The sequence below is a fragment of the Lynx canadensis genome, chromosome X, assembly GCF_007474595.2.
Source record: "Lynx canadensis isolate LIC74 chromosome X, mLynCan4.pri.v2, whole genome shotgun sequence".
Classification (NCBI taxonomy): domain Eukaryota; kingdom Metazoa; phylum Chordata; class Mammalia; order Carnivora; family Felidae; genus Lynx; species Lynx canadensis.
Window position 1 is genome coordinate 59,581,250 of NC_044321.2, and position 24,462 is coordinate 59,605,711.

The window sequence follows — 24,462 nt, forward strand, 5'->3', positions numbered from 1 at the left end:
GAAAACAGGAGTGAAAAAGAGGGAGAAAAATACCTTTAATACCAATACTGAAACAACAAACAAAAAATTGAAAATAGAGAGCCAGATCAAGGCTCAAGTCCCACCAAAGGCCTGCATATTCCTGTTGTCTGTTACTCATGTTACTCTGCATCTCTCATATGTTGCTTATGTTCCTCTGTGGAACAGGGAATTTTAAGAGTTGGTTTTTTGGAAGGCAAAATGGAATTATAGAATGTCAAGATTGTAAGAACATCCAGGGGTCAAATAGCTAATGCTTCTCACTTATAGATGGGGAAAGGCAAGTCCAGAGAGGGAAGGGGACTTGTTAAAGGCTGCTCAATAATTTTTTAGCAGAACTAGCAGGTTTCTGACTTTCGTGTTAGAGCCCTTTAAAAAGGGAGCCGGTAAATCACTCTTTCTCACAGAGCGTCATTTAAAAAAAGGTCCTAATTGCCAGGTTACTTGTTAAAAACAAAGATTCTTTGATCCCATCTCAGATCTACTCAATCAGAATCTCAAAGGCCATGAGAACTTGCATTTTAACAAGTATTACAATTGTTCCAATACACACTGGTGTTGAAAAGTACTGCCCTAGATATTCTTTCTCAAAAGAATTTAAAAAAAATGTCTTTGCAAGTACTTAAAAGAAGCTAAGTGGTTTTGGATCTGAAATGCTGTCAGGATCCCCATGGTAACTGAACAGTGTAGGTCCCAAGGAATAAAGACAAGGAACACTGTTGGTCAAGCACACTTAGGAAGCTGCAGTTTGTAGAACAGTCTAGTAGAGGGCAGGCTCTTCAGCAGCTTGCTAGGCATTTTTTTTACTTCCCCTTTTGGTTACAGGGACAAACTAACTGAAGATGCACTTACTGAAGTATAATCTCTCTGCCAAGACACACAGTCTAAAATCATGGGCCTTATATATGTAATCACTTTGTCACTCCACCCCTACTTTTTTCTGGCTCTCCCGCTCACCCAGTTTTGCATGCAGAATTCCCTAAGGGCTCCCGAAGACCCTGCAAGCAAACATCCCCAGCTTCATCCCATCTGCCTGGCTGAGGTCTGGGAACCCAGGCCGACTGCCGACTCAAAGGGTACGCTGGAGAGTGACAGGGAGAAAAGCCAATAGTGTTTCATCAGGCCGTACGTCCTGTGTGGGCGGAGCAGGGACGTAGCCCGCCTAAGGGAACCTACGGAGGCCTAGGGGTGAGAAGGCTGACCCGTGTTAGGAGTTTGAAAGTGTTACGGGGAATAGTGGAGCAAGTGAGCATCGGCCCCTTCTCCCTGCTCTCCTTTATCCTTAGGGGTCGGTAGCTGTCGGCCCAGGGCCTGGTGTATGGCCATGGACTTACGGGGTTCGGACTCCGTGCCCGGTCAAAACCATGAAGTAAATTCTGTCTTTACCCCAAGCTCCGAGCCGCTGCGACCTGGCGGCCGGATCTCAGATCAAGCCGGGGGAAACAGCGCTTCTGAGGCCAAGCCGACTCTCCCTACAGGGCAAGCTCATTCTAGTGAACCCGCTGAACGGGACCCTCAGGCGTGCAGCACAGCCAGCCTCAACTCAGAGAGCAAAGGTGGCATTGGCAACTGTGACGCACCAGCCGGCGAATCCCTCCTAGGGAACTACGAACTCTCCCAGCAGATCGGGACGCAGCTTAAACTGCTGCCGATGAATGATCAGATCCGGGAGCTGCAGACCATCATCCGGGACAAGTGAGCCGAGATCAGAGGGGAAAGGGAAGTGGAAGGTCTCTCGAGGCGAGGGAGGAGGGGACAGGGATTGGAAGTAAAAGGGCTAAGGGTTAATGTTTTTGGCCCTCGGAAACTAGTGTGTGATTAGTACCGGGCGGGGTGTCACGTGATTCAGGCCTCCTACTGCCTTCCCTAGTCCCAGGGTTTAACTGCGCTTTGAATAGGGAGGAATCCTTTTAAGTAGCCCCTGATTCCCTCTTTGTCTCTTCTGAGCGAGTACTAATCCTTAACCATTCCTGGCTGGTAAACGCGCCAATGCTATCAGTCCAGTACTCGTCTATAACCCAGAAATGGTTGTGACCCACAACCTCAGGCTACCACAAATCACCTCAGGCTCACAAATATAAATAAAGCAATTCAAAGGAAATTCCGTTGTGCTCAACAAGTTCTCTGACCGTTTACTGTTTTCTATCGCAAATAATGTCATTTTGTCTAAGGTCTTTTAGTCTTGGATTTTAGGTTTTGTTGGTCCCGTGGAAGCTTATTCAACTCTTATCAGGATTGATTTTTGTAAAGTTACAGAACCTCAAATGTTTCCTGTATAGTTAATGGAGCAAAGGGAACCTAAAGGAATCTTTGGCGCCCCCTTCTAATCCCACAAACCAAGATAGCCAAGAAATTAATGTTAAAATGCTATCTTAAGGAGATCTCAAAACTCATGTTGTAAAAGGGGGTTTTCAAGGGAAGTATGTACCATGATTAACTACAGCTGGTTTCTATATTGGCCGTACTTTAAATGAGTAGCTACAGCATGTCAAAGCACTCATTTTTCAGTGGGTGCCTTGATCTTTAAAAATGGCTACTGAGTCAAGATACCATTCTCCAAATCAGACTATAGTAACTTTTTCTTCATACTGTTGTTAATAGGCTCCCAATTTGTTTCCCTGCCTTCACTTTTTCTGCCTTCCATATACTTCCACACATTGCTGAACAATCTTAATATACAGCTTTGATTAGGTAACTGCCCTACTCAGCAGACTTCCTTGGCTTTTTAGAGCCTATCAAATAAAGTCCAGGATCCTGACCTTGACATTAAGTCCCCTGTTTATGGTTCCTAATAGTTCCTATAATAGTTCCTAGGAACTATTCTGAAACATCCCTGATTCTTCTCTCCTCTGAAATTCTCTTTACTCTTCTGCATTTTCAGATCCTACGTACTCTTCAAAGTCCAGCATTAAAGTCCACCTCTGCCAAGAAACTTTCCTTTAATCATTCTTCCCTGCTGATCATCCCTGGCTTTTAAATGCAAGATTCACCTTCTCTTTTATATATTGTTATCTGTGTATCAATCTTGTCTTACCTATTAGATTTTAAGTTCCTTGAGGGCAGAAATTGTGTCTTTTACATTTTTACATCTTTTGCATTACTTTCTGACCATGCCTTGCAAATAATAGATGCTCAATCACTAAAAGTTCTTTCTAGCTCTTAAAATTATATTTATGAAACTATACTATTTGACTGTTTTTAATGAATCAATATTGAACACTAGTGTCATGTGATCTAATAGATGGAAGTAGTGATCTTAAAAAGTCGGAGGCATAGGTTTGATAGTTGTGGTAGGGGAAGCTGAAATAAAACTCAACAGTAGAACAAAGAAAATAGGGTGGTGATTCTTGTTTCTGTAGATAAGGAGTTAATGACCTCGAGTCTTGGACACCACTGCACTTGTAGATGGGCTTCAGGGTCTTGGTGAACCGTTTGAAATTATCTGGGAAATACTGTTCATTATGTGCATTTTTATTGGTTGTTTTTTAAATAATATCTTTATTGAGATATAATTTGCATACCATATAATACACCACTTAAATTGTACAACTGAGTGGTTTTTAAGTATGCTCATAGTTATGCAATCATCACCACAATCAATTGTAGAACATTTTCATTACTTCAATAAGGAAGCCTGTACATGTGAGCAGTCACTCCTCATTTCCCCTCAAGCCACCCAACAGCTAATCTAGATAGCCACTAGTACACATTTTGTCTCTGTTAAGTTGCCTATTCTGAACATTTCATATAAATGGAGTCATACAACATATGGTCTTTTGTGTGACTGGTTTCTTTCATTTAGCATAATGTTTTCAAGTTTCATCCACATTATATCAGTACACCATTCCTTTTTTGGCTGAATGTTATTCCACTGTATTGATATACTACATTTTATTTATCTGTTCATCAGATGATGGATGTTTGGGTGGTTTCTACTCTTTGGCTATTATAAATAAAGCTACTACTAACATTTGCATATGTGCCTTTTTTTATGGGCTGAGAATTCCTTAACTTTCATTAGATTTCGCAAAGGGGTCTTCATGACAATGTAAAGGGGAACCATTGCCATAGGAGTTGGAAAAGGCATGAAGGTCAGAATTCATGTAGGACAGTATCAATACTTGATTTTACTGCATTGCTCAGAATATCGTGGCTTGTATAGTAAACCTGAGTGTAAGTGAAATCTTTTTTCTTTTGTGAGTTTGGAAAGAGACAGCTGGATCCAAAGTGATTTTAGGCAAGATGTTTAGCATCTCTGTGCTTCAACTTTACCATCTGTAAAATGAGGATGTTGGAGCTCTCATGGAGCTCCTGGGATGCCTACAACCAGATACTATCTGAACACTTGTTATAAACTGTGAAGGGCTGTGAGCATTAAAGGCATTTCATGCCTTCGTGTTTCGATTTGTGCATAGTTCTAATTGCATTCATAAGAGCTGGTTTCTTGAGCTTTCAGAAGACAGTAAAAGGAATTTTAACTCCGCATAGAACTCACATTCTTATTTTCAAAAGTAACACTGAGAGATCTTAGATCCTAGATAATTTGTATAGTATGTAGAAAGACTCACTAAAATTCTTGATAACTAATTTAGGCTGGAGACAGTGTTTTAGTTTTGTTTTTGTTAATCAAATCTGTTAACAAAAATTGGCATCCCCTCACACAAATAAGACCTGTTTCATCCCCTCTAGGGGGCCAGTTTAGTGTGCCTGTGGTAAGAGAAGCTATATTTACTTAGGTTAATTTATGGAAGTTGCCATCAGTTATCAGATCCTGTTTTCCTCAGAGTTTATGCTCTTCTCTGTTTTGATGTGACATCATGTATGTGCACTATGGAGCTGTCTGATAATAAAGGCGATTGGAGTACTTGATATTCCTTTATTGGTCCTTGTCCTTAGTATCTATCTATTGAAGGGATTGCTTTCTGAATTTGACATGGAGAAGTGGAGGTTGAGCCACCAGGACTGCATATTGTAAATATATAAAGCAGGCAAGGTTGAGAACATTAGACTGATCTAAAGTGTCTTTACTTTTTTTTTAATGTGCAGTATTTGCAATATAATATGTTGGTTGTATTATTGAATTTCAAGTAAATGGTTTTTCTCTCTGTGAGAGTGCAGTAATCTAAACATCGAAAGAGTAGATTAGTTACTCAGTCACATATGGGACGCTGGTGAACTTGAGAAGAGAAATTAGTTCTTCATTTTTAGTTTTTGTTGTTGTTGTTGCAGTGGATTAAACCACACATCCCTCTTTCTGCCTCCTTTATATACTAAACCCAGCAAAATCTCAGTGTAATGTACTTTTCCCTTGAACATTGTTCATGACCTCATTGTTAAAGCAATGCAGTGTATAAAGGATCATTTCCCCTCCCAGTTTTGTTCTTTTGTCTCCCAAAACGTTAAAGTAAAGCTGTTTCATGAGGTGTTGAATGTTTCCTTATACTTGTTGTTGGAAGGGCTTTGCCATGGCCTCAGCAGACAACTTGGATGAAAAGTGAGCTTTCTCAGAGAATTTTATTTTAGTCTGTGAAATATCACTAAAGAAGGAGCCAAATCAGCCTTGTGACTTTATTTTTTTAGTCACCTGGAGTGGAGACAACTTCAGGATGCATGAACATCCTGTTCAGCCCTATTGTGAATGCACCCTAGTGTGATTTAGTCCTCTGACTAGGTGATGTAATGTTCTTAACTAAGTCTGTGTGTCTGAATTGCCTGGGGAATCTTTTTTTGCCCCCCAAAAAAGTTTTTGGTGTCTACCCTTAGGGTGGTCTTCAATGGAACTTGAGCACCTGTAGCTTTACAAACACCACAGGTGTTGTGCCCAGTCTGGGCCACTGCCCCTGGGAGAATAGCCATTCTCCCTTGCATGGTGATTTGCCTGGCTTCTGATATGGGGTATTTATGCTAGGGATTCCACACACCAAACAGAGCCAACTTTAGAGAGCCTGGCCTGGTGTCACCCAGAGACTGGAGGAATCTCAGGTATTTTCCCTTTAACTTATACAAAACCAAAATGCTAACCACAGAAAAAGCTATGACCTGCAAGTTGTTTAAAACATGGACATGGTTTTGGTTTTACATGTGAATTTTCTAACTGGCCTTTAGGCCAGGAGGGGAGAAGTCATCTCTTTAAACTATGCATACCCCTGTTACAATATTTATTTGGCATATCCTAGTAATGGCTCACCAACTAGTTGGTAGGTACTCCAGGGATGCAGAAAGAAGATCTGGCTTGGCACAGTATCTGACACAGAAGGGATTGATATCTTGCCTGGCACAGTACCTGACACAGAAGGGAATTGATATTCAATCATTATAAAAAATAAACTCCTGAATGACTGAGGCCTGGGTTCTAAGGGAAAATGAAAACTTATCTTCGTTTCTACCTGATTTTGAATGTTTACGTTAAACTCTGCTTTGAGGTGCAAGTATATATTGACACTATTTTTTTACACTATTTTTTTTATGAAGTTTATTGTCAAATTGGTTTCCATACAACACCCAGTGCTCATCCCAAAAGGTGCCCTCCTCAATACCCATCACCCACCCTCCCCTCCCTTCCACCCTCCATCAACCCTCAGTTTGTTCTCAGTTTTTAAGAGTCTCTTATGCTTTGGCTCTCTCCCACTGTAACCTCTTTTTTTTTTCCTTCCCCTCCCCCATGGGTTTCTGTTAAGTTTCTCATGATCCACATAAGAGTGAAACGATATGGTATCTGTCTTTCTCTGTATGGCTTATTTCATTAAGCATCACACTCTCCAGTTCCATCCATGTTGCTACAGAGTGTCATATTTCATTCTTTCTCATTGCCACGTAGTACTCCATTGTGTATATAAACCACAATTTTTTTATCCATTCAACAGTTGATGGACATTTAGGCTCTTTCCATAATTTGGCTATTGTTGAGAGTGCTGCTATAAACATTGGGGTACAAGTGCCCCAATGCATCAGTACTCCTGTATCCCTTGGGTAAATTCCTAGCAGTGCTACTGCTGGGTCATAGGGTAGGTCTATTTTTAATTTTCTGAGGAAACTCCACACTGTTTTCCAGAGTGGCCGCACCAATTTGCATTCCCACCAACAGTGCAAGAGGGATCCCGTTTCTCCACATCCTCTCCAGCATCTATAGTCTCCTGATTAGTTCATTTTGGCCACTCTGACTGGCGTGAGGTGATATCTGAGCGTGGTTTTGATTTGTATTTTCCTGATAAGGAGCGATGTTGAGCATCTTTTCATGTGCCTGTTGGCCATCCGGATGTCTTCTTTAGAGAAGTGTCTATTCATGTTTTCTGCCCATTTCCTCACTGGGTTATTTGTTTTTCGGGTGTGGAGTTTGGTGAGCTCTTTATAGATTTTGGATACTAGCCCTTTGTCCGATATGTCATTTGCAAATATCTTTTCCCATTCCGTTGGTTGCCTTTTAGTTTTGTTGGTTGTGTCCTTTGCTGTGCAGAAGCTTTTTATCTTCATAAGGTCCCAGTTGTTCATTTTTGCTTTTAATTCCCTTGCCTTTGGGGATGTGTCGAGTAAGAGATTGCTATGGCTGAGGTCAGAGAGGTCTTTTCCCGCTTTCTCCTCTAGCGTTTTGATGGTTTCCTGTCTCACCTTCAGGTCCTTTATCCATTTTGAGTTTATTTTTGTGAATGGTGTGAGAAAGTGGTCTAGTTTCAATCTTCTGCATGTTGCTGTCCAGTTCTCCCAGCACCATTTGTTAAAGAGACTGTCTTTTTTCCATTGGATATTCTTTCCTGCTTTGTCAAAGATGAGTTGGCCATACGTTTGTGGGTCTAGTGCTGGGGTTTCTATTCTATTCCATTGGTCTATGTGTCTGTTTTTGTGCCAATACCATCCTGTCTTGATGATGACAGCTTTGTAGTAGAGGGTAAAGTCTGGGATTGTGATGCCTCCTGCTTTTGTCGTCTTCTTCAAAATTACTTTGGCTATTCGGGGCCTTTTGTGGTTCCATATGAATTTTAGGATTGCTTGTTCTAGCTTCGAGAAGAATGCTGGTGCAATTTTGATTGGGATTGCACTGAATGTGTAGATAGCTTTGGGTAGTATTGACATTTTGACAATATTTATTCTTCCAACCCATGCGCACGGAATGTTTTTCCATTTCTTTATATCTTCTTCAGTTTCCTTGATAAGCTTTCTATAGTTTTCAGCATACAGATCTTATACATCTTTGGTTAGATTTATTCCTAGGTATTTTATGCTTCTTGGTGCAATTGTGAATGGGATCAGTTTCTTTATTTGTCTTTCTGTTGCTTCATTGTTAGTGTATAAGAATGCAACTGATTTCTGTACATTGATTTTGTATGCTGCAACTTTGGTGAATTCATGTATCAGTTCTAGCAGACTTTTGGTGGAGTCTATCGGATTTTCCATGTATAATATCATGTCATCTGCAAAAAGTGAAAGCTTAACTTCTTCTTTGCCAATTTTGATGCCTTTGATTTCCTTTTGTTGTCTGATTGCTGATGCTAGCACTTCCAACACTATGTTAAACAACAGCGGTGAGAGTGGGCATCCCTGTCGTGTTCCTGATCTCAGGGAAAAAGCTCTCAGTTTTTCCCCATTGAGGATGATGTTAGCTGTGGGCTTTTCATAAATGGCTTTTATGATCTTTAAGTATGTTCCTTCTATCCCGACTTTCTCGAGGGTATTTATTAAGAAACGTTGCTGAATATTGTCAAAGGCCTTTTCTGCATTGATTGACAGGATCATATGGTTCTTATCTTTTCTTTTATTAATGTGATGTATCACATTGATTGATTTGCAAATGTTGAACCAGCCCTGCATCCCAGGAATGAATCCCACTTGATCATGGTGAATAATTCTTTTTATATGCTGTTGAATTCGATTTGCTAGTATCTTATTGAGAATTTTTACATCCATATTCATCAGGGATATTGGCCTGTAGTTCTCTTTTTTTATTAGGAATCAAAGGAATACTGGCTTCATAGAATGAGTCTGCAAGTTTTCCTTCCCTTTCTATTTCTTGGAATAGCTTGAGAAGGATGGGTATTATCTCTGCTTTAAACGTCTGGTAGAACTCCCCTGGGAAGCCATCTGGTCCTGGACTCTTATTGGTTGGGAGATTTTTTATGACTGATTCAATTTCTTCGCTGGTATGGGTCTGTTCAAGCTTTCTATTTCCTCCTGATTGAGTTTTGGAAGCGTGTGGGTGTTTAGGAATTTGTCCATTTCTTCCAGGTTGTCCAGTTTGTTGGCATATAATTTTTCATAGTATTCCCTGATAATTGTTTGTATCTCTGAGGGATTGGTTGTAATAATTCCATTTTCATTCCTGATTTTATCTATTTGGGTCATCTCCCTTTTCTTTTTGAGAAGCCTGGCTAGAGGTTTGTCAATTTTGTTTATTTTTTCAAAAAACCAACTCTTGGTTTCGTTGATCTGCTCTACAGTTTTTTTAGATTCTATATTGTTTATTTCTGCTCTGATCTTTATTATTTCTCTTCTTCTGCTGGGTTTAGGCTGTCTTTGCTGTTCTGCTTCTATTTCCTTTAGGTGTTCTGTTAGATTTTGTATTTGGGATTTTTCTTGTTTCTTGAGATAGGCCTGGATGGCAATGTATTTTCCTCTCAGGACTGCCTTCGCTGCATCCCAAAGCATTTGGATTGTTGTATTTTCATTTTCGTTTGTTTCCATATATTTTTTAATTTCTTCTCTAATTGCCTGGTTGACCCATTCATTCTTTAGTAGGGTGTTCTTTAACCTCCATCTTTTGAAGGTTTTCCAGACTTTTTCCTGTGGTTGATTTCAAGCTTCATAGCATTGTGGTCTGAAAGTATGCATGGTATGATTTCAATTCTTGTATACTTATGAAGAGCTGTTTTGTGACCCGGTGTATGATCTATCTTGGAGAATGTTCCATGTGCACTCAAGAAGAAAGTATATTCTGTTGCTTTGGGATGCAGAGTTCTAAATATATCTGTCAAGTCCATCTGATCCAATGTATCATTCAGGGCCCTTGTTTCTTTATTGACTGTGTGTCTAGATGATCTATCCATTTCTGTAAGTGGAGTGTTAAAGTCCCCTGAAATTACCACATTCTTATCAATAAGGTTGTTTATGTTTGTGAGTAATTGTTTTATATATTTGGGGGCTCCTGTATTCAGCACATAGATATTTATAATTGTTAGCTCTTCCTGATGGATAGACACTGTGATTATTATATAATGCCCTTCTTCATCTCTTGTTACAGCCTTTAATTTAAAGTCTAGTTTGTCTGATATAAGTATGGCTACTCCAGCTTTCTTTTTACTCCCAGTGGCATGATAAATAGTTCTCCATCCCCTCACTGTCAATCTGAAGGTGTCCTCAGGTCTAAAATGAGTCTCTTGTAGACAGCAAATAGATGGGTCTTGTTTTTTTATCCACTCTGATACCGTAAGTCTTTTGGTTGGCGCGTTTAGTCCATTTACATACAGTGTTATTATAGAAAGATATGGGTTTAGAGTCATTGTGATGTCTGTAGGTTTCATGCTTGTAGCAATGTCTTGGTACTTTGTCTCACAGGATCCCCCTTCGGATCTCTTGTAGGGCTGGTTTAGTGGTGACGAATTCCTTCAGTTTTTGTTTGTTTGGGAAGACCTTTATCTCTCCCTCTATTCTAAGTGACAGACTTGCTGGATAAAGGATTCTTGGCTGCATATTTTTTTCTGTTCAATACATTGAAGATCTCTTGCCATGCCTTTCTGCCCTGCCAAGTTTCAGTAGAGAGATTGGTCATGAGTCTTAGAGGTCTCCCTTTATATGTTAGAGCACGTTTATCTCTAGCTGCTTTCAGCATTTTCTCTTTATCCTTGTGTTTTGCCAGTTTCACTATGATATGTCGTGCAGAAGATCGATTCAAGTTACGTCTGAAGGGAGTTCTCTGTGCCTCTTTGATTTCAGTGCCTTTTTCCTTCCCCAGATCTGGGACATTCTCAGCTATTATTTCTTCAAGTACACCTTGAGCACCTTTCCTTCTCTCTTCCTCCTCTGGAATACCAATTATGCGTAGATTATTTCTCTTTAGTGCATCCTTAGTTCTCTAATTTTACCCTCATACTCCTGGATTTTTTTACCTTTTTCTTAGCTTCTTTTTACGTAATTTTATCTTCTAGTTTACCTATTCTCTCCTCTTCCTCTTCAATACGAGCCGTAGTTGTCTCCATTTTATTTTGCATTTCATTGATAGCATTTTTTAGCTCCTCCTGGCTGTTCCTTAGTCCCTTGATCTCTGTAGCAAGAGATTCTCTGCTGTCCTTTATACTGTTTTCAAGCTCAGCGATTAATTTTATGACTATTATTCTAAATTCACTTTCTGTTATGTTGTTTAAATCATTTTTGATCAGTTCATTAGCTGTCGTTATTTCCTGGACGTTTTTCTGAGGGGAGTTCTTCCATTTGGTCATTTTGGATAGTCCCTGGAGTGGTGTGGGACTTCAGGGCACTTCCCCTGTGCTGTCTTGAATAACTTGCGTTGGTGGGCGGGGCTGCAGTCAGACCTGATGTCTGCCCGCAGCCCACTGCTGGGGCCACAGTGAGACTGGTGTGTGCCTTCTCATCCCCTCTCCTAGGGGCGGGATTCACTGTGGGGTGGCGTGGCCTGTCTGGGCTACTTGCACACTGCCAGGCTTGTGGTACTGGGGATCTGGCGTATTAGCTGGGGTGGGTAGGCAAGGTGCACAGGGGTGGGAGGGGCAGGCTCAGCTTGCTTTTCCTTCGGAGATCTGCTTCGGGAGGTGCCCTGCGGCACTGGGAGGGAGTCAGACCCGCCGGAGGGATGGATCCGCAGAAGCACAGTGTTGGGCTTGAGCGGTGCAATCAAGTTCCTTGGCAGGAACTGGTTCTCTTTGGGATTTTGGCTGGGGGAAGGGCGAGGCAGATGGCACTGGCGAGCACCTTTGTTCTCCGCCAAGCTGAGCTCTGTCATCCGGGGCTCAGCAACTCTCCCTCCCGTTGTCCTTCAGCCCTCCCGTTCTCCGAGCAGAGCTGTTAGCTTATAACCTTCCAGATGTCAAGTCCCTCTTGCTGTCGGAATACACTCGGTCCGGCCCCTCCGCTTTTGCAAGCCAGACTCAGGGGCTCTGCTTGGCCAGCAGGCTGCTCCTCCGCCCCGGCTCCCTCCTGCCAGTCTGTGGAGCGTGCACCACCTCTCTGCCCTTCCTACTCTCTTCCGTGGGCTTCTCGTCTGTGCTTGGCTCCGGAGACTCCGTTCTGCTAGTCTTCTGGTGGTTTTCTGGGTTATTTAGGCAGGTGTAGGTGGAATCTGAGTGATCAGCAGGACGCGCGGTGAGCCCAGCCTCCTCCTACGCTGCCATCTTCCCAGGATCCCCCGACACTATTTTAATAGTTTTTAAAGAAGGTGTTATAGAGGGTCACCTGGGTGTCTCAGTTGGTTAAGCGTCAGACTTTGGCTTCAGTCATGATCTCACAGTTTGTGAGTTCAAGCCCCAGGTCAGGCTCTTTGCTGACAGCTCAGAGCCTGGAGCCCGCTTCACATTCTGTGTCTCTCCTTCTCTCTCTGCTACTCCCCTGCTCCTGCTCTGTCTCTCTCTTTCTCTGAAAAATAAATAAGCATTAAAAAAAATTAAAGGTGCTATAGAGCTGTGGCCTTGCTGACTTGTACCTGGCAGGTAGTAAAAGCAATATATATATATTTTGACTTTTCACATCAGATTAGTTTTGCTTCAAGTATTTCACTCGTTTTTTTTTTTTTTATGAGGGTGAAGGAATGAGGAAGAAAACATTTACAAAACATCTGCATACCATGACAAACTTTGGAATTATTCTTTATTTTAGTGATCACATAATAACAAAATAGCTATGGAAGTAGAGTTTATGTTTTCAGAGCTTTCACTAAACCTTAACTCTAAGTAAAACATTCCTTTGGATTAAACCTGCCAGAAAAGCTATTATCTTCCACCTAACCTTTAACCTGTTGCCTAAAAATCAGTATCAAAAACAATAACATAATAGAGCTGAATTTGAGTCTATTTAGTTCTTCATAACTTAGGTTACAAGGTAAAATACAGGACCCCCAGTTAAATTTGAATTCAGATAAACAATGAACTTTTTTCGTATATCCTAAACATCTCATGGGATATATTTCTGAAATAAAGATTTATCCTGTATTTTTATTTGCTAAATCTGTCAACCCTATGCTAATCCTAAATTCTCCCACCCCAAATGCTGAAAATAGTCCTTGTTTTTTAAATGACACCTAAATCAGTTCTACTGGGATTTGATTTAAATTGCACTGTTTTAAGTTATGGTTCTGAAGTTTTGATTTAATAAGTTTTGAAAAGGGTGTATTGTTGTATGCAATTAACCTTTTTACAAGCCACTTTATAATAGTGGCTTCTCCCTCTTCAGGACTATTTTAATGATGTTTTATTTGCCTACCAGACTCTATTTCATTGTTTGCATTGTATGTCCATACTAGTCTGATTTGCAGGGAGAGAAATATCATTAAAATACAGCTAAAACCTGACCTTTACAAAACATTCCCTTATTAGAGCAAAATATAAATAATGACTTTACTCAGGGACTTGGAATTGGGGAGATTCAGGCTGGGAAGTATCTTGAAGTATTTCATTTCTATAAGCCTCACTATTTCATCAGTAAAGTGGAAGTAATAAAATTTACCTCTTAAAGGTTATGTGAGGAGTAGATTAGATAGTGAGCCAAAAGTGTTTAATACTTGGCACCAAGGAAGCTCTTAATAAATTGTGACCTGTGGGAAAGAAGGGAGTAATATATGTATAATATTAGGTACCTGCTGTAACTTTCAGACCTTTTTAGAAAAGCTTTATAAGTAAATCTTTGTACACTTTGTGTGAGTGTGTGTGTGGTTGTTAAAATGGTTTTTGTTAAAAAAAATGTGGGGGCTGCCAAGTTTATTCTGAGCAGAGAGAAGTGGCAGAGAATGATCAAATGGCAATTTCTGCTGTAGAAATTGAAGTTGTAATTGTCCCAGGGGAGGACATCTTCCAACATACTAGAGGATCCCTGTAGTAATAGTAGTAGTAGTAGTAGTAGTAGTAGTAGTAAGTCCTAGAAGGAATAGGGGAGATGATCTCTTGGGGTTCTTGAGCAAATGGCTAAGAAGGAATTCTTGAGACATCTTTGGTGCAAAAAGGTTATTTTAGTAAAACACGGGGGAAGGACTCGTGGGCAGAAAGAGCTGCACTGGGGTTGTGAGGAGTGCCTGATTGTATATTTTTAAGTTTGTGGAGGGAGGGAAATAGAGGTAAATAAAGTAAGTTTCTAGGAAATTTGGAAGCAAGGCTTTCAGGACCTTGAGGGGCTAGTTATTGTTAAGATAAGGTTAGTTTTAGTCTTTAATAAAACAAAAACATTAAGGAAGTAAAGCAGCCATAAGTTGCTTGAGGAAGGTCACACTCTGCATGTTCCAGGTGTTTATCAGGGCTGCAAGCTATAAGGAGATTTAAGCTACATTTCTCTTGCCTTTGTTTTCCTCATCAATCTCTACTTGAAGTCTTAATTTTTTAATATTATAAAAACTTTACTCTCTTATAGTTCTGTCTTGTGGATGATAAGTAAATAAAGTTCAGTGAAATTCAAAAAGTTTTATCTTGGTTTGTGTTTGCTATGAGACATACATGTTTTTAAATATACATAATTGCTGAAGCCTCTGTGTAAATTTTAAAGTGCTTTCCAAGTTCTTAAGTACGGAAGAGTCAGGTTTACCAAGTACACATTAAAATGAGGATTTGACAGGCACCTGGGTGGCTCAGTCGATTAAATGACCTGACTCTTGATTTTGGCTCAGGTTGTGATCTTGCGGTCATGAGATGAAGCCCTGCATTGGGCTCCACACAGAGCATGGCACCTGCTTGGGATTCTCCCTCTCTCTCTCTTTGCCCCTCCCCCATTCATATTCTCTCTCTCTCTCTCTCTCTCTCAAAAATAAACAAACATTTAAAAATATAAAATGAAGATTTGACTTCCTGTATGATTCTCATTCTTTTGTTGTTTCATTGCGAAGGTAATTTTTTAAATGGCTGCCTTTGGCTTTTATGTTGTTGATACAGATGTATGTGTGACACATGTGTTGGGGGGGGTGTCAAAAATGTATTTTCGGATCTGATTAGGTCTGCATTGTTAATCATGTATGGGGTTTGTAAAATTTAAAAAATGCTCAGCTTGACACTAATTAGATATCCATGTTCTGAAGCAATCCTAAAATTTGTATGCAATCACAAAAGACCCTGAAAAGCCAAAGTAATTTTGAAGAAGAAGACCAAAGCAGGAGGCATCACAATCCCAGACTTTAGCCTCTACTACAAAGCTGTCATCATCAAGACAGCATGGTATTGGCACAAAAACAGACACATAGACCAATGGAATAGAATAGAAACCCCAGCACTAGACCCACAAAAGTATGGCCAACTAATCTTTGACAAAACAGGAAAGAATATCCAATGGAAAAAAGACAGTCTCTTTAACAAATGGTGCTGGGAGAACTGGATAGCAACATGGAGAAGAATGAAACTAGACCACTTTCTTATACCGTTCACGAAAACAAACTCAAAATGGATAAAGAACCTGAATGTGAGACAGGAAACCATCAAAACCCTAGAGGAGAAAGCAGGAAAAAACCTCTCTGACCTCAGCCGCAGCAATTTCTTACTTGACACATCCTTTAAGGCAAGGGAATTAAGAGCAAAAATGAACTATTGGGTACTCATGAAGATAAAAAGCTTCTGCACTGGTGCAGCCTCTCTGGAAAACAGTGTGGAGGTTCCTCAAAAAATTAAAAATAGATCTACCCTATGACCCAGCAATAGCACTGCTAGGAATTTACCCAAGGGATACAGGAGTGCTGATGCATAGCGGCACTTGTACCCCAATGTTTATAGCAGCACTTTCAACAATAGCCAAATTATGGAAAGAGCCTAAATATCCATCAACTGATGAATGGATAAAGAAATTGTGGTTTATATACACAATGGAATACTACGTGGCAATGAGAAAGAATGAAATATGGCCTTTTGTAGCAACGTGGATGGAACTGGAGAGTGTGATGCTAAGTGAAATAAGCCATACAGAGAAAGACAGATATCATATGGTTTCACTCTTATGTGGATCCTGAGAAACGTAACAGAAGACCATGGGGGAGGGGAAGGGGAAAAAAAAGAAGTTAGAGAGGGAGAGAGCCAAAACATAAGAGACGCTTAAAAACTGAGAACAAACTGAGGGTTGATGAGGGGTGGGAGGGAGAGGTGGGTGGGTGATGGGTATTGAGGAGGGCACCTGTTGGGATGATCACTGGGTGTTGTATGGAAACCAATTTGACAAATTTCATATTTAAAAAAATTTCCATATTCTGAATTAAGAGTATCTGGATATCACTATTTAAATATTTGATATTTGATCATTTGGCTGTATTTTAGAATATTCCAGGAATGTGTGTCAGTGTTTATTGCTGTGTGTTAATTTTGCATTAGATTTTATTTGGGACTGTTGTTAGATGGAACATGATTAGATAGAAGATAGAGCTTGGTTGGCTCAGTCGGTTAAACATCTGACTTTGACTTAGGTCATGATCTCATAGTTTCTGAGTTTGAACCCCACATTGGGCTCTCTGCTGTCAGCACAGAGCCTGCTTCAGATCCTCTATCTCCCTCTCTCTTTGCCCCTCCCCTGCTCATTTCCTTTCTCTTTCAAAAATAAACATTAAAAAAAGAAGGCGATTAAAATGTCTTTCAAAAATTGTTTCTAGCAAGAGAGACTTTTTTTAAAGAATGATTTTGAGGGGTGTCTGGGTGGGTCAGTCAGTTAAGTGTCCGACTCTTGGTTTTGCTCAGGTCATGATCTTGCGGTTTTGGGAATTCAAGCCTGGCATTGGGCTCTGTGCTGGCAGCATGGAGCCTGCTTGGGATTCTCTGTCTCCCTCTCTCTCTGCCCCTCTTCCACTCACACTGTCTCTGTCTCTCTCAAAATAAGTAAATAAACTTAAAAAATTAAAAAAATGATTTTGATACAAGTGAATAGAATTATAATTTGAAACAAAGTGTATAGAGTGAAGAAGACCTGGGTTTACATTAAAACTCCTTTATTAACAAACACTTTAGGGGCGCCTGGGTGGCGCAGTCGGTTAAGCGTCCGACTTCAGCCAGGTCACGATCTCGCGGTCCGTGAGTTCGAGCCCCGCGTCGGGCTCTGGGCTGATGGCTCAGAGCCTGGAGCCTGTTTCCGATTCTGTGTCTCCCTCTCTCTCTGCCCCTCCCCCGTTCATGCTCTGTCTCTCTCTGTCCCAAAAATAAATAAACGTTGAAAAAAAAATTAAAAAAAAAAAAACCACTTTAGTGCAGCATTGGACATAAAGTAGGGGCTCAGAGATTATGTATAACTTGCTGGTACAACAAGTATATATCTGTTTTATGAAACTCTAATGTTAACAGTGTTAGGGACTTAGATGTGAATATTGAAGACTACTGTGGTTTTTAAAAAATGCAATCAACTTACTGTATTCTAGCCGAAGTTTAATTTCTAAATTGATTTAAAGTACACAGTATGGGTCTTGAACAGTATGGGTCTAAAACAGCAGGAAATATGTTAGTAATTACTGTTTGTAGTGAGATGACTTACGGCAGTGAATGCTTTAATTGGGAGTCAAATAACTATCAAGAGATGACATTTCTCCTAGCGTGTACTTTTTGGAATGTAGAGAAGGTGATTATTACAGAAAATATATCAGTTGAGGCTGATATTTGGGGGGAGAGTATGAAAGATGTTAAAATGTCTGATTTTAGAGTAAAATACGTAAAACCTTGGATGGTGAGTAACTTGTTCTGTGAGTGTTCCACAAGATGAGCAAACATTTCTCATAAATTTTAACTTGATAAATAAGTGATGTCTTGCAACACAAGTAGTATGTGATGCCAAATGTCACATGATCACAACTGAGCCAATGGTTCTTGAAACTCAGTTTGATATACAAGTGCTTTGGATTACAAGAATGTTTCTGGAATGAATTATGCTTGCAAACCAAGGTTTTACTCTAATGGATTTTGGTGACTCTGATCACTTAACCAAATATAACTTTTCTATGTAATAAATTTCTGTGTAACTGTTCAGAAATTAAAAACAAATATTTCAGATGTGTTCCCAAGATATATTACTTAATACTTCTTTTAAGGCAAACCAGATTTTTCTTCCCTATTGAAACACTGTGTTCTGGCTGCCTAGATTGTATGTTTGTATATGTCTAGTAAACAGAAAGTAGTCTTCAGTTATTTTTTTGTAGTTCACTAACTTTTACTTCCTTGATGAGCATATTGTGAAGATTGATTCCAGAAATCAAAGATGCTACCGTAATAGTGTGGTTTTATTTGAAAACCACAGTACATGAAATAGTCTGTTTTATTTATTTATTTAATTTATTTTTTAAATTTGAGTATTGTTGACACACAATGTTACATTAATTTCAGGTGTACAACATAGTGATTCCACAAGTTTATATGTTATGCCATGTTCACCACAAGTGTAGCTACCATCTGTCACCATACAGTGCCATTACAGTATCATGGACTATATTTCTTATGCTTTGCCTTCTATTTGCAGGACTTATTCATTCCATAACAGAAAGCTTGTATCTCCCACTTGCCTTCACACATTTTGCCCATATCCCTATCCCCCTCCCCTCTGGCAACTATCAGTTTGTTCTTTAAATACAGCCTGTTTTAAATGGGCTCTGTGTGTGTGTGTGTGTGTGTGTGTGTGTGTGTGTGTGTGTGTGTGTAGGTGTGTGTGGATAGTTTTCTGAGTTTAGGGAATATTTATATGTAAAGAATACAGACCTGTATTCTTGCCATTGCTCAGTTTTGGTTCATATTTTAGAGAGTTATTATATGATAATATAATATGATAGAACTGTAATATGATAGAACTGTGGTTACTCTAAGAAACCAAATGCCATTTGTGTCAGGGATATTTCATTTCTTTTTCCTGTCAGAGAAAGTAATCGCAGCTTGGGAAAAAAGAGGTAGTGGTTAATGTTATACCGAGATAATATATGCTTGCATATGCCATTTTGATGCTGTGTTGGGGGAATATTTTAGGTATGCTGTGGATAGGCAGATGGGGATTTTTAAGTACATAAAGTGTAAATCAGTCTGTTCAGTCAGATCATTTAACTTATATTGGGTAGAACAATACTAGATTTTTACATACAGAAAAAAAAAGTCAGCCTTTTAATATTCCCCTTTTGGTTGGTCAGGTGGTCAGGTGCAACCCTAGATTATTATTAATTGGGCACCTCAGGATATAAAAGTGTTGACCAGAAGGGAATGTACAGGAAAATGGTAGAAAGATCTAGGGAATAAAGTATTTGATTGAGAAAACAGGTAAAAGGAACAAATTATCAAAATTTTAGAAAGAGGTCTTAGAAATTAGGTTATGCATTCTTGAAAACAATGGTAACATTAGAAGATTTGTTTGTGTCAATTAGCATTCCAAAATGGAATTAGAGAAAAAGTAGATGGGTTACTTATCTTGGTTACCTGGGTTTAAAAATTTTTTAATGTTTATTCATTTTTTGATAGAGACAGAGTGCGAGTGGGGAAGGGGGAGGGGTAGAGAGAGAAGGAGGACACAGAATCTGAGGCAGGCTCCGGGCTCTGAGCTGTCAGCACAGAGCCTGATGTGGGGCTCGAACCCACGAACCGTGAGATCATGACCTGAGCTGAAGTCGGCCTCTAAACCAACTGATCTACTTAGGCCCCCCAATTACCTGGGTTTTAGTTCAAGGTGAATGGAGGGGGAGAATGGGAAGAATCTGTTTTTCATACTGTGAAGTTTTTCTCTTAACTTGAGCTGTGGGCTTGCTGCCATCTTGCAGGGGAGCTTCATTCATCTCCTGGTTGAATAATATATACTTGGGCAGCTCAGTGGGAGAATGCATGATGTTTTCAATTCCTGTCTCTAATGTTGATATCAAGTAAGCATTTTCAACAGTATTTACTGAGTCATTCCATTTAGGTTCCTGTATGCAAGTGAAAAATATCTTGCCTCAGCAATAGTTTGTACATGTAAGCTTTTAGGCTTTTAGTATGTAATAGGTTTTAATATCAGTGTTACTATATGTGTTAAGTAATATTTTACTTTAAAGCTCTAATCTGGACTAAAACTTTTACTACTTTCTTTCTAGGACAGCCAGTAGAGGGGACTTCATGTTTTCTGCAGATCGTTTGGTAGGTAGAGGCTCTCCATTTTTGTTTCATTGTTCCTAGTGATATAATCATAGTAGGGCTAAGGGACTTTTTTGTTCTACAGCATTCTGAGGGGTGAGAGAGTTTGTGCCAAGTAAACATCATCCTGGTAAACTTCTGAAGTATTTTGTCTCTACTCTTTCATTAAAGCTGTACCTCAATCCATTTCACCTCAGAGTATTGCCCATGAACTTGTTCTCTGTAATTCTGAGGTACTTCTACCTCTCAAAGGGGATCTTGGTAACCTGATCTTGAGTAAACCCTAAATGTCTCATCTTAGAACAGTGAAGTGAAGTACATGAAAAGAAAACCAAAGATGTAGGGAGACCTAGTAGTTACTTTTGTGGTATTCATTTAATACAGAAAAACTAATACCTCTCTTGTAGTTTACATGGGGAGTTATTTATTTTGTCCTTTCTGTACTATCTTTACATGTGAAATACTGAGTTGGACTGTGTATGCTTTCCTCAGAGACTTCCTGTTAAGGATTGGCCATGCCCAATTCAGTTTAGCTAGTGTGCTCTGAAAGGATCTCAGGCCAAGTTGGGTTGTCTTCAGATGAAGCATTGCATTTTCTTCTTGTATTTACATCTAAGTGTGCTTAGTGCTTGGAATAAGCACACATTTTCTGCTGTGGTTATTAGTATTCATACTCATGAAATACATACTGAACTCAAGTCAGGCACTGGGCTAGGCTGTGTTGCAGGGGGAGAAGATACAGCAGTAAAGAATACAGACATTGTCCCCGATCTAATGGAGTTTACATTCTAAATACTGTTGTCAGTATTTAGTTTGGGAAAGAAAGAAAAGTGGCTTATTAACCTCACAGGTATAATCAGGGAACAAAAGACAGATTATTAAAGGGAATGCGAGAAGGGAAGAAAGGCACGAAACTTTTCATTTAGATTTTCCCTGGGAAAATCTTAATTCCAAAACAGTGTAGGCTTTTGGCTTTAAGTATTCTTGGTTCTTAATTAATTGACACTCCTGTAGTGATAATTAGGTCATTCTGTTGTTATGCTTTTTTTAAATTAAAAAAAAAATTAAATGTTTATTTTTGAGAGAGAGAGGGGCAGAGCACGAGCAGGAGAGGGGCAGAGAGAGAGAGGGAAAACACAGAATCTGAAGCAGGCTTCAGGCTCTGAGCTGTCAGCACAGAGCCTGACATGGGGCTCAAACCCACGAGCCATGAGATCATGACCTGAGCCAAAGTTGGACGCTTAGCTGACTGAACCACCCAGGTGCCCCTGTCTTTATGCTTTTATCAAACCAAAGGAGCAGTTTCAAGGAGGAAGGAACATGTGCCATTGGCTGCTGTGGAGAAAACAGAAATGTTGGTGTTCATTAATAGAAAGTGGTTCCTCTTTCTTTTGCTTTCTTTGCCCTTTTTCTATAGAAGGCAGGAATTAAGTTCATGGTTATTATAAAATGCTTGCCTGAAAGGGCAGGCCTTATATCTTAAATAAAAAATAAGGATCCACGACATAATTCACATGAGGGGATGGTAATTGGAACCTCTCTGTTCTCTGCATTTGGCTTTGAAGGTTCTGATGATATTGGGGGTTGTGTGTGGAGGGCCTTCTGTCATTGTGGTAGAGACTGGAGCTATTTAGGTTTCTGGTATTGAGGATTTCTAGTACATTTGTCTATTCTAGCACAAGGATACCATTACAGTTGACATTAATTGCATCATGGATTTTTCAGGATTGGCTTCCCGGGCACTTGAATCTTGAGTTCTTTATATGTAGTTACCCTTCTTCTGGTTTTATGTTCTATAAGGCTTGGACACATCCAGTTTCTGTCCCAGGGTTGCAGGAGATGGGCAGGAGGTAAGACTTTTTAGAGGAGTGTTACTGGGAGATCTAGGCTCTCCAAAGAAAAGGATTCTTTTCTTCCCTTGCTCTTAAGAAACATTAACCTCCACAGAAGGGGTGGCTAGAGATGAATGTGCATACATACACAGTATTCATGAGGTTCCTGGACCCTCTGATGCTATAGGCTGACAAAGTGCTGGCCCATTTAGCACTGATCATTTTAATGGCAGCAGGGTGTTGTGTTGTGATAACAGAACATGGAGCCTGGTGTTTCTCCCTGTTGTTCCCAATTCTTAATAATGTAATATTGATGAGAGAAAATGCATTGAAAACTGAGTACCACCTTTATTGTAGTAGGCTCTGGAAGCTCTGGGTGCTCAGAGGAATATCATATCTGGGTTTTGGAGGCTGTTCCTAGTAGTTCTGATGGATTCTTTCCTCTATACTGCACATTAAGATCATTAGGAGACTTTTTTTTTGAAAGCTGAGAATGTGAGTCTTGACCTCAGGGTCATGAGTTTGAGCCCCACACTGGGTCTAGAGATTACTGGATCCTACTTCAAACTCAGGAAATTGGTTCAGCCCCATCCATTCATTTATTTCCTCCTAAGAAGTTGCAGGCTTTATTTGCATTATGGTGAGCCTTTGATAAAAAGAAACCAACTTAATTTCAAAGTACTGAACAAGGCAGAGGAATTCCCAGTGGGCACTATTTTCAGAGTAACCAGAAGTATATTACTTCCAAGGGTGCCTGCCATGACTCTTGTCACTTGCTGTAGTTTTGCATCTCTCATAATACAGGCTGGACTAACTGAATGAGAATCAGAAGGCATACTTGAGCCTTTTGGTGGCGATCATGTGCCTAACCAAGGTTGGATACCTAGCAGCAAGCAGCCGAGCATGGGGATCTCTTTCTGCATCTAAAACTTGATAGGGGCCCCCTTCCTACCTCCATGAGCTCCACCCTTGCCTATTGCATTACTGACTTTTTGCCTAGTGTTCAGCTCCTTAAGCTAACAGCCAACACTAGATTCCTAGCAGTTTTTCAACTTATTCTTCTTTTGACTCTTAGATCAGACTTGTTGTGGAAGAGGGGTTGAATCAACTGCCATATAAAGAATGCATGGTGACCACCCCAACAGGTAACCAGGGCTGTTCCTCTCATATTCTCCTCATAAAAATTCCGAGAATCATGGGAAAATGGAAAAATAAGCAGTCTGAGTAAATCAGTAAATGAGGAGTATGACTAAATCAGTAAATGAGGAGTATGTAAAATGAGGAGTCTAGGTGAAGCCTAGACTGAGGTGGAGCCTAAGTTGTTCTTTTAAACAACTTAATAAACTCAGACACATTTAGTAAAGAAATTTATGTGGATGACTTTTTGTTAATGGCTTGCTTGTCAATTCAAGTTAAAGGTTAATAAATATGCTTTAGCATGCAAGTGTTGCCTTTGATAACAGCCCATTAGGATAAACTGGCAGCTTATCTTCACATCTGTAGGGAAGCTGCTGGTGTTAATAAATGGGTGGGCTGGTTTGGCACTGAAACTCCAGGTGAAAGAATGAGAAGTAAAAAAGACAAAGAAAATGAAAAATGTTGAGAACTGGAGAGGGTACTTTGTTTTACTCTAATAGAACACAGCTGAACATCCCTATTTCAGGAATTTGAAATTCTGATTTTTTCTTTAGTAAATAATGAAAGCTGTTCTATTCAGAGGTTGACTTTATGAAAATTGGGGGCTGAGATTGTTGCATCATAATTGATACAAAATCAGTATGACACTAAGGGTTGAACATGTCTAGGTAATAACTTCAGCCTTTGTCTTCTGCTTTTTAAGGCAGAATTGAAGTTCAGAAAAAAGGATGGAATGAGTAGCCTCTCTGCTGTGGCTCACAGTGTGGTCTCAGTTTGAATTGATGGGGTTTATAGCACTCAGAGTGCAATGATTCCACTCTGAATTCAATTTGAGGAATGTGTATGTGAATGTCATGCTATCATAAATCTTGTTCCTCCTCAGTAAAGTCTACCTCTCCCAATTATCCCCACAGGTTTCTTAGGAAGAATTAAGAAATAACTGAAAAATCATGACTCTTCTCATTACTTTCACAAGGAGTCTAAGAGGTTATACAGAATGTCTAGACAAGGATTGCTCTGTACCCAACTGCTTTAAACTATAGGTAGGCACTTTATAAAATAAGTGGATTGCTCCAGTGATGGAAGATAAATTCTTTGGTTTTGTTCCCCAACAGGGTACAAGTATGAAGGAGTGAAATTTGAGAAGGGAAATTGTGGGGTCAGCATAATGAGAAGCGGTAGGTTTGCATATGTGTGATTTTTGTCTCTTTGCATGCATAGAAACAGTTTTTTTTTTTTTCCAGAAG

General features: G+C 39.8%; 1 protein-coding gene across 2 annotated transcripts in view; it reads left to right on the forward strand.

Annotated features, from left to right (window-relative positions):
- Positions 1-1,182: 1,182 nt before the first annotated feature.
- Positions 1,183-24,462, forward strand: part of UPRT (uracil phosphoribosyltransferase homolog) — a 29,670-nt gene continuing 6,390 nt past the window's right edge. Inside the window, exons 1-4 of one of the 2 annotated variants that reach the window (XM_030305933.2) lie at positions 1,183-1,713; positions 20,207-20,249; positions 23,154-23,223; positions 24,331-24,393. In XM_030305933.2, the coding sequence (XP_030161793.1) occupies positions 1,337-1,713; positions 20,207-20,249; positions 23,154-23,223; positions 24,331-24,393 (553 nt within the window). In that variant the 5' untranslated portion in view covers positions 1,183-1,336. The remainder of the gene's footprint in view (positions 1,714-20,206; positions 20,250-23,153; positions 23,224-24,330; positions 24,394-24,462) is intronic. The other variant, XM_030305934.2, reaches the window with a different exon arrangement.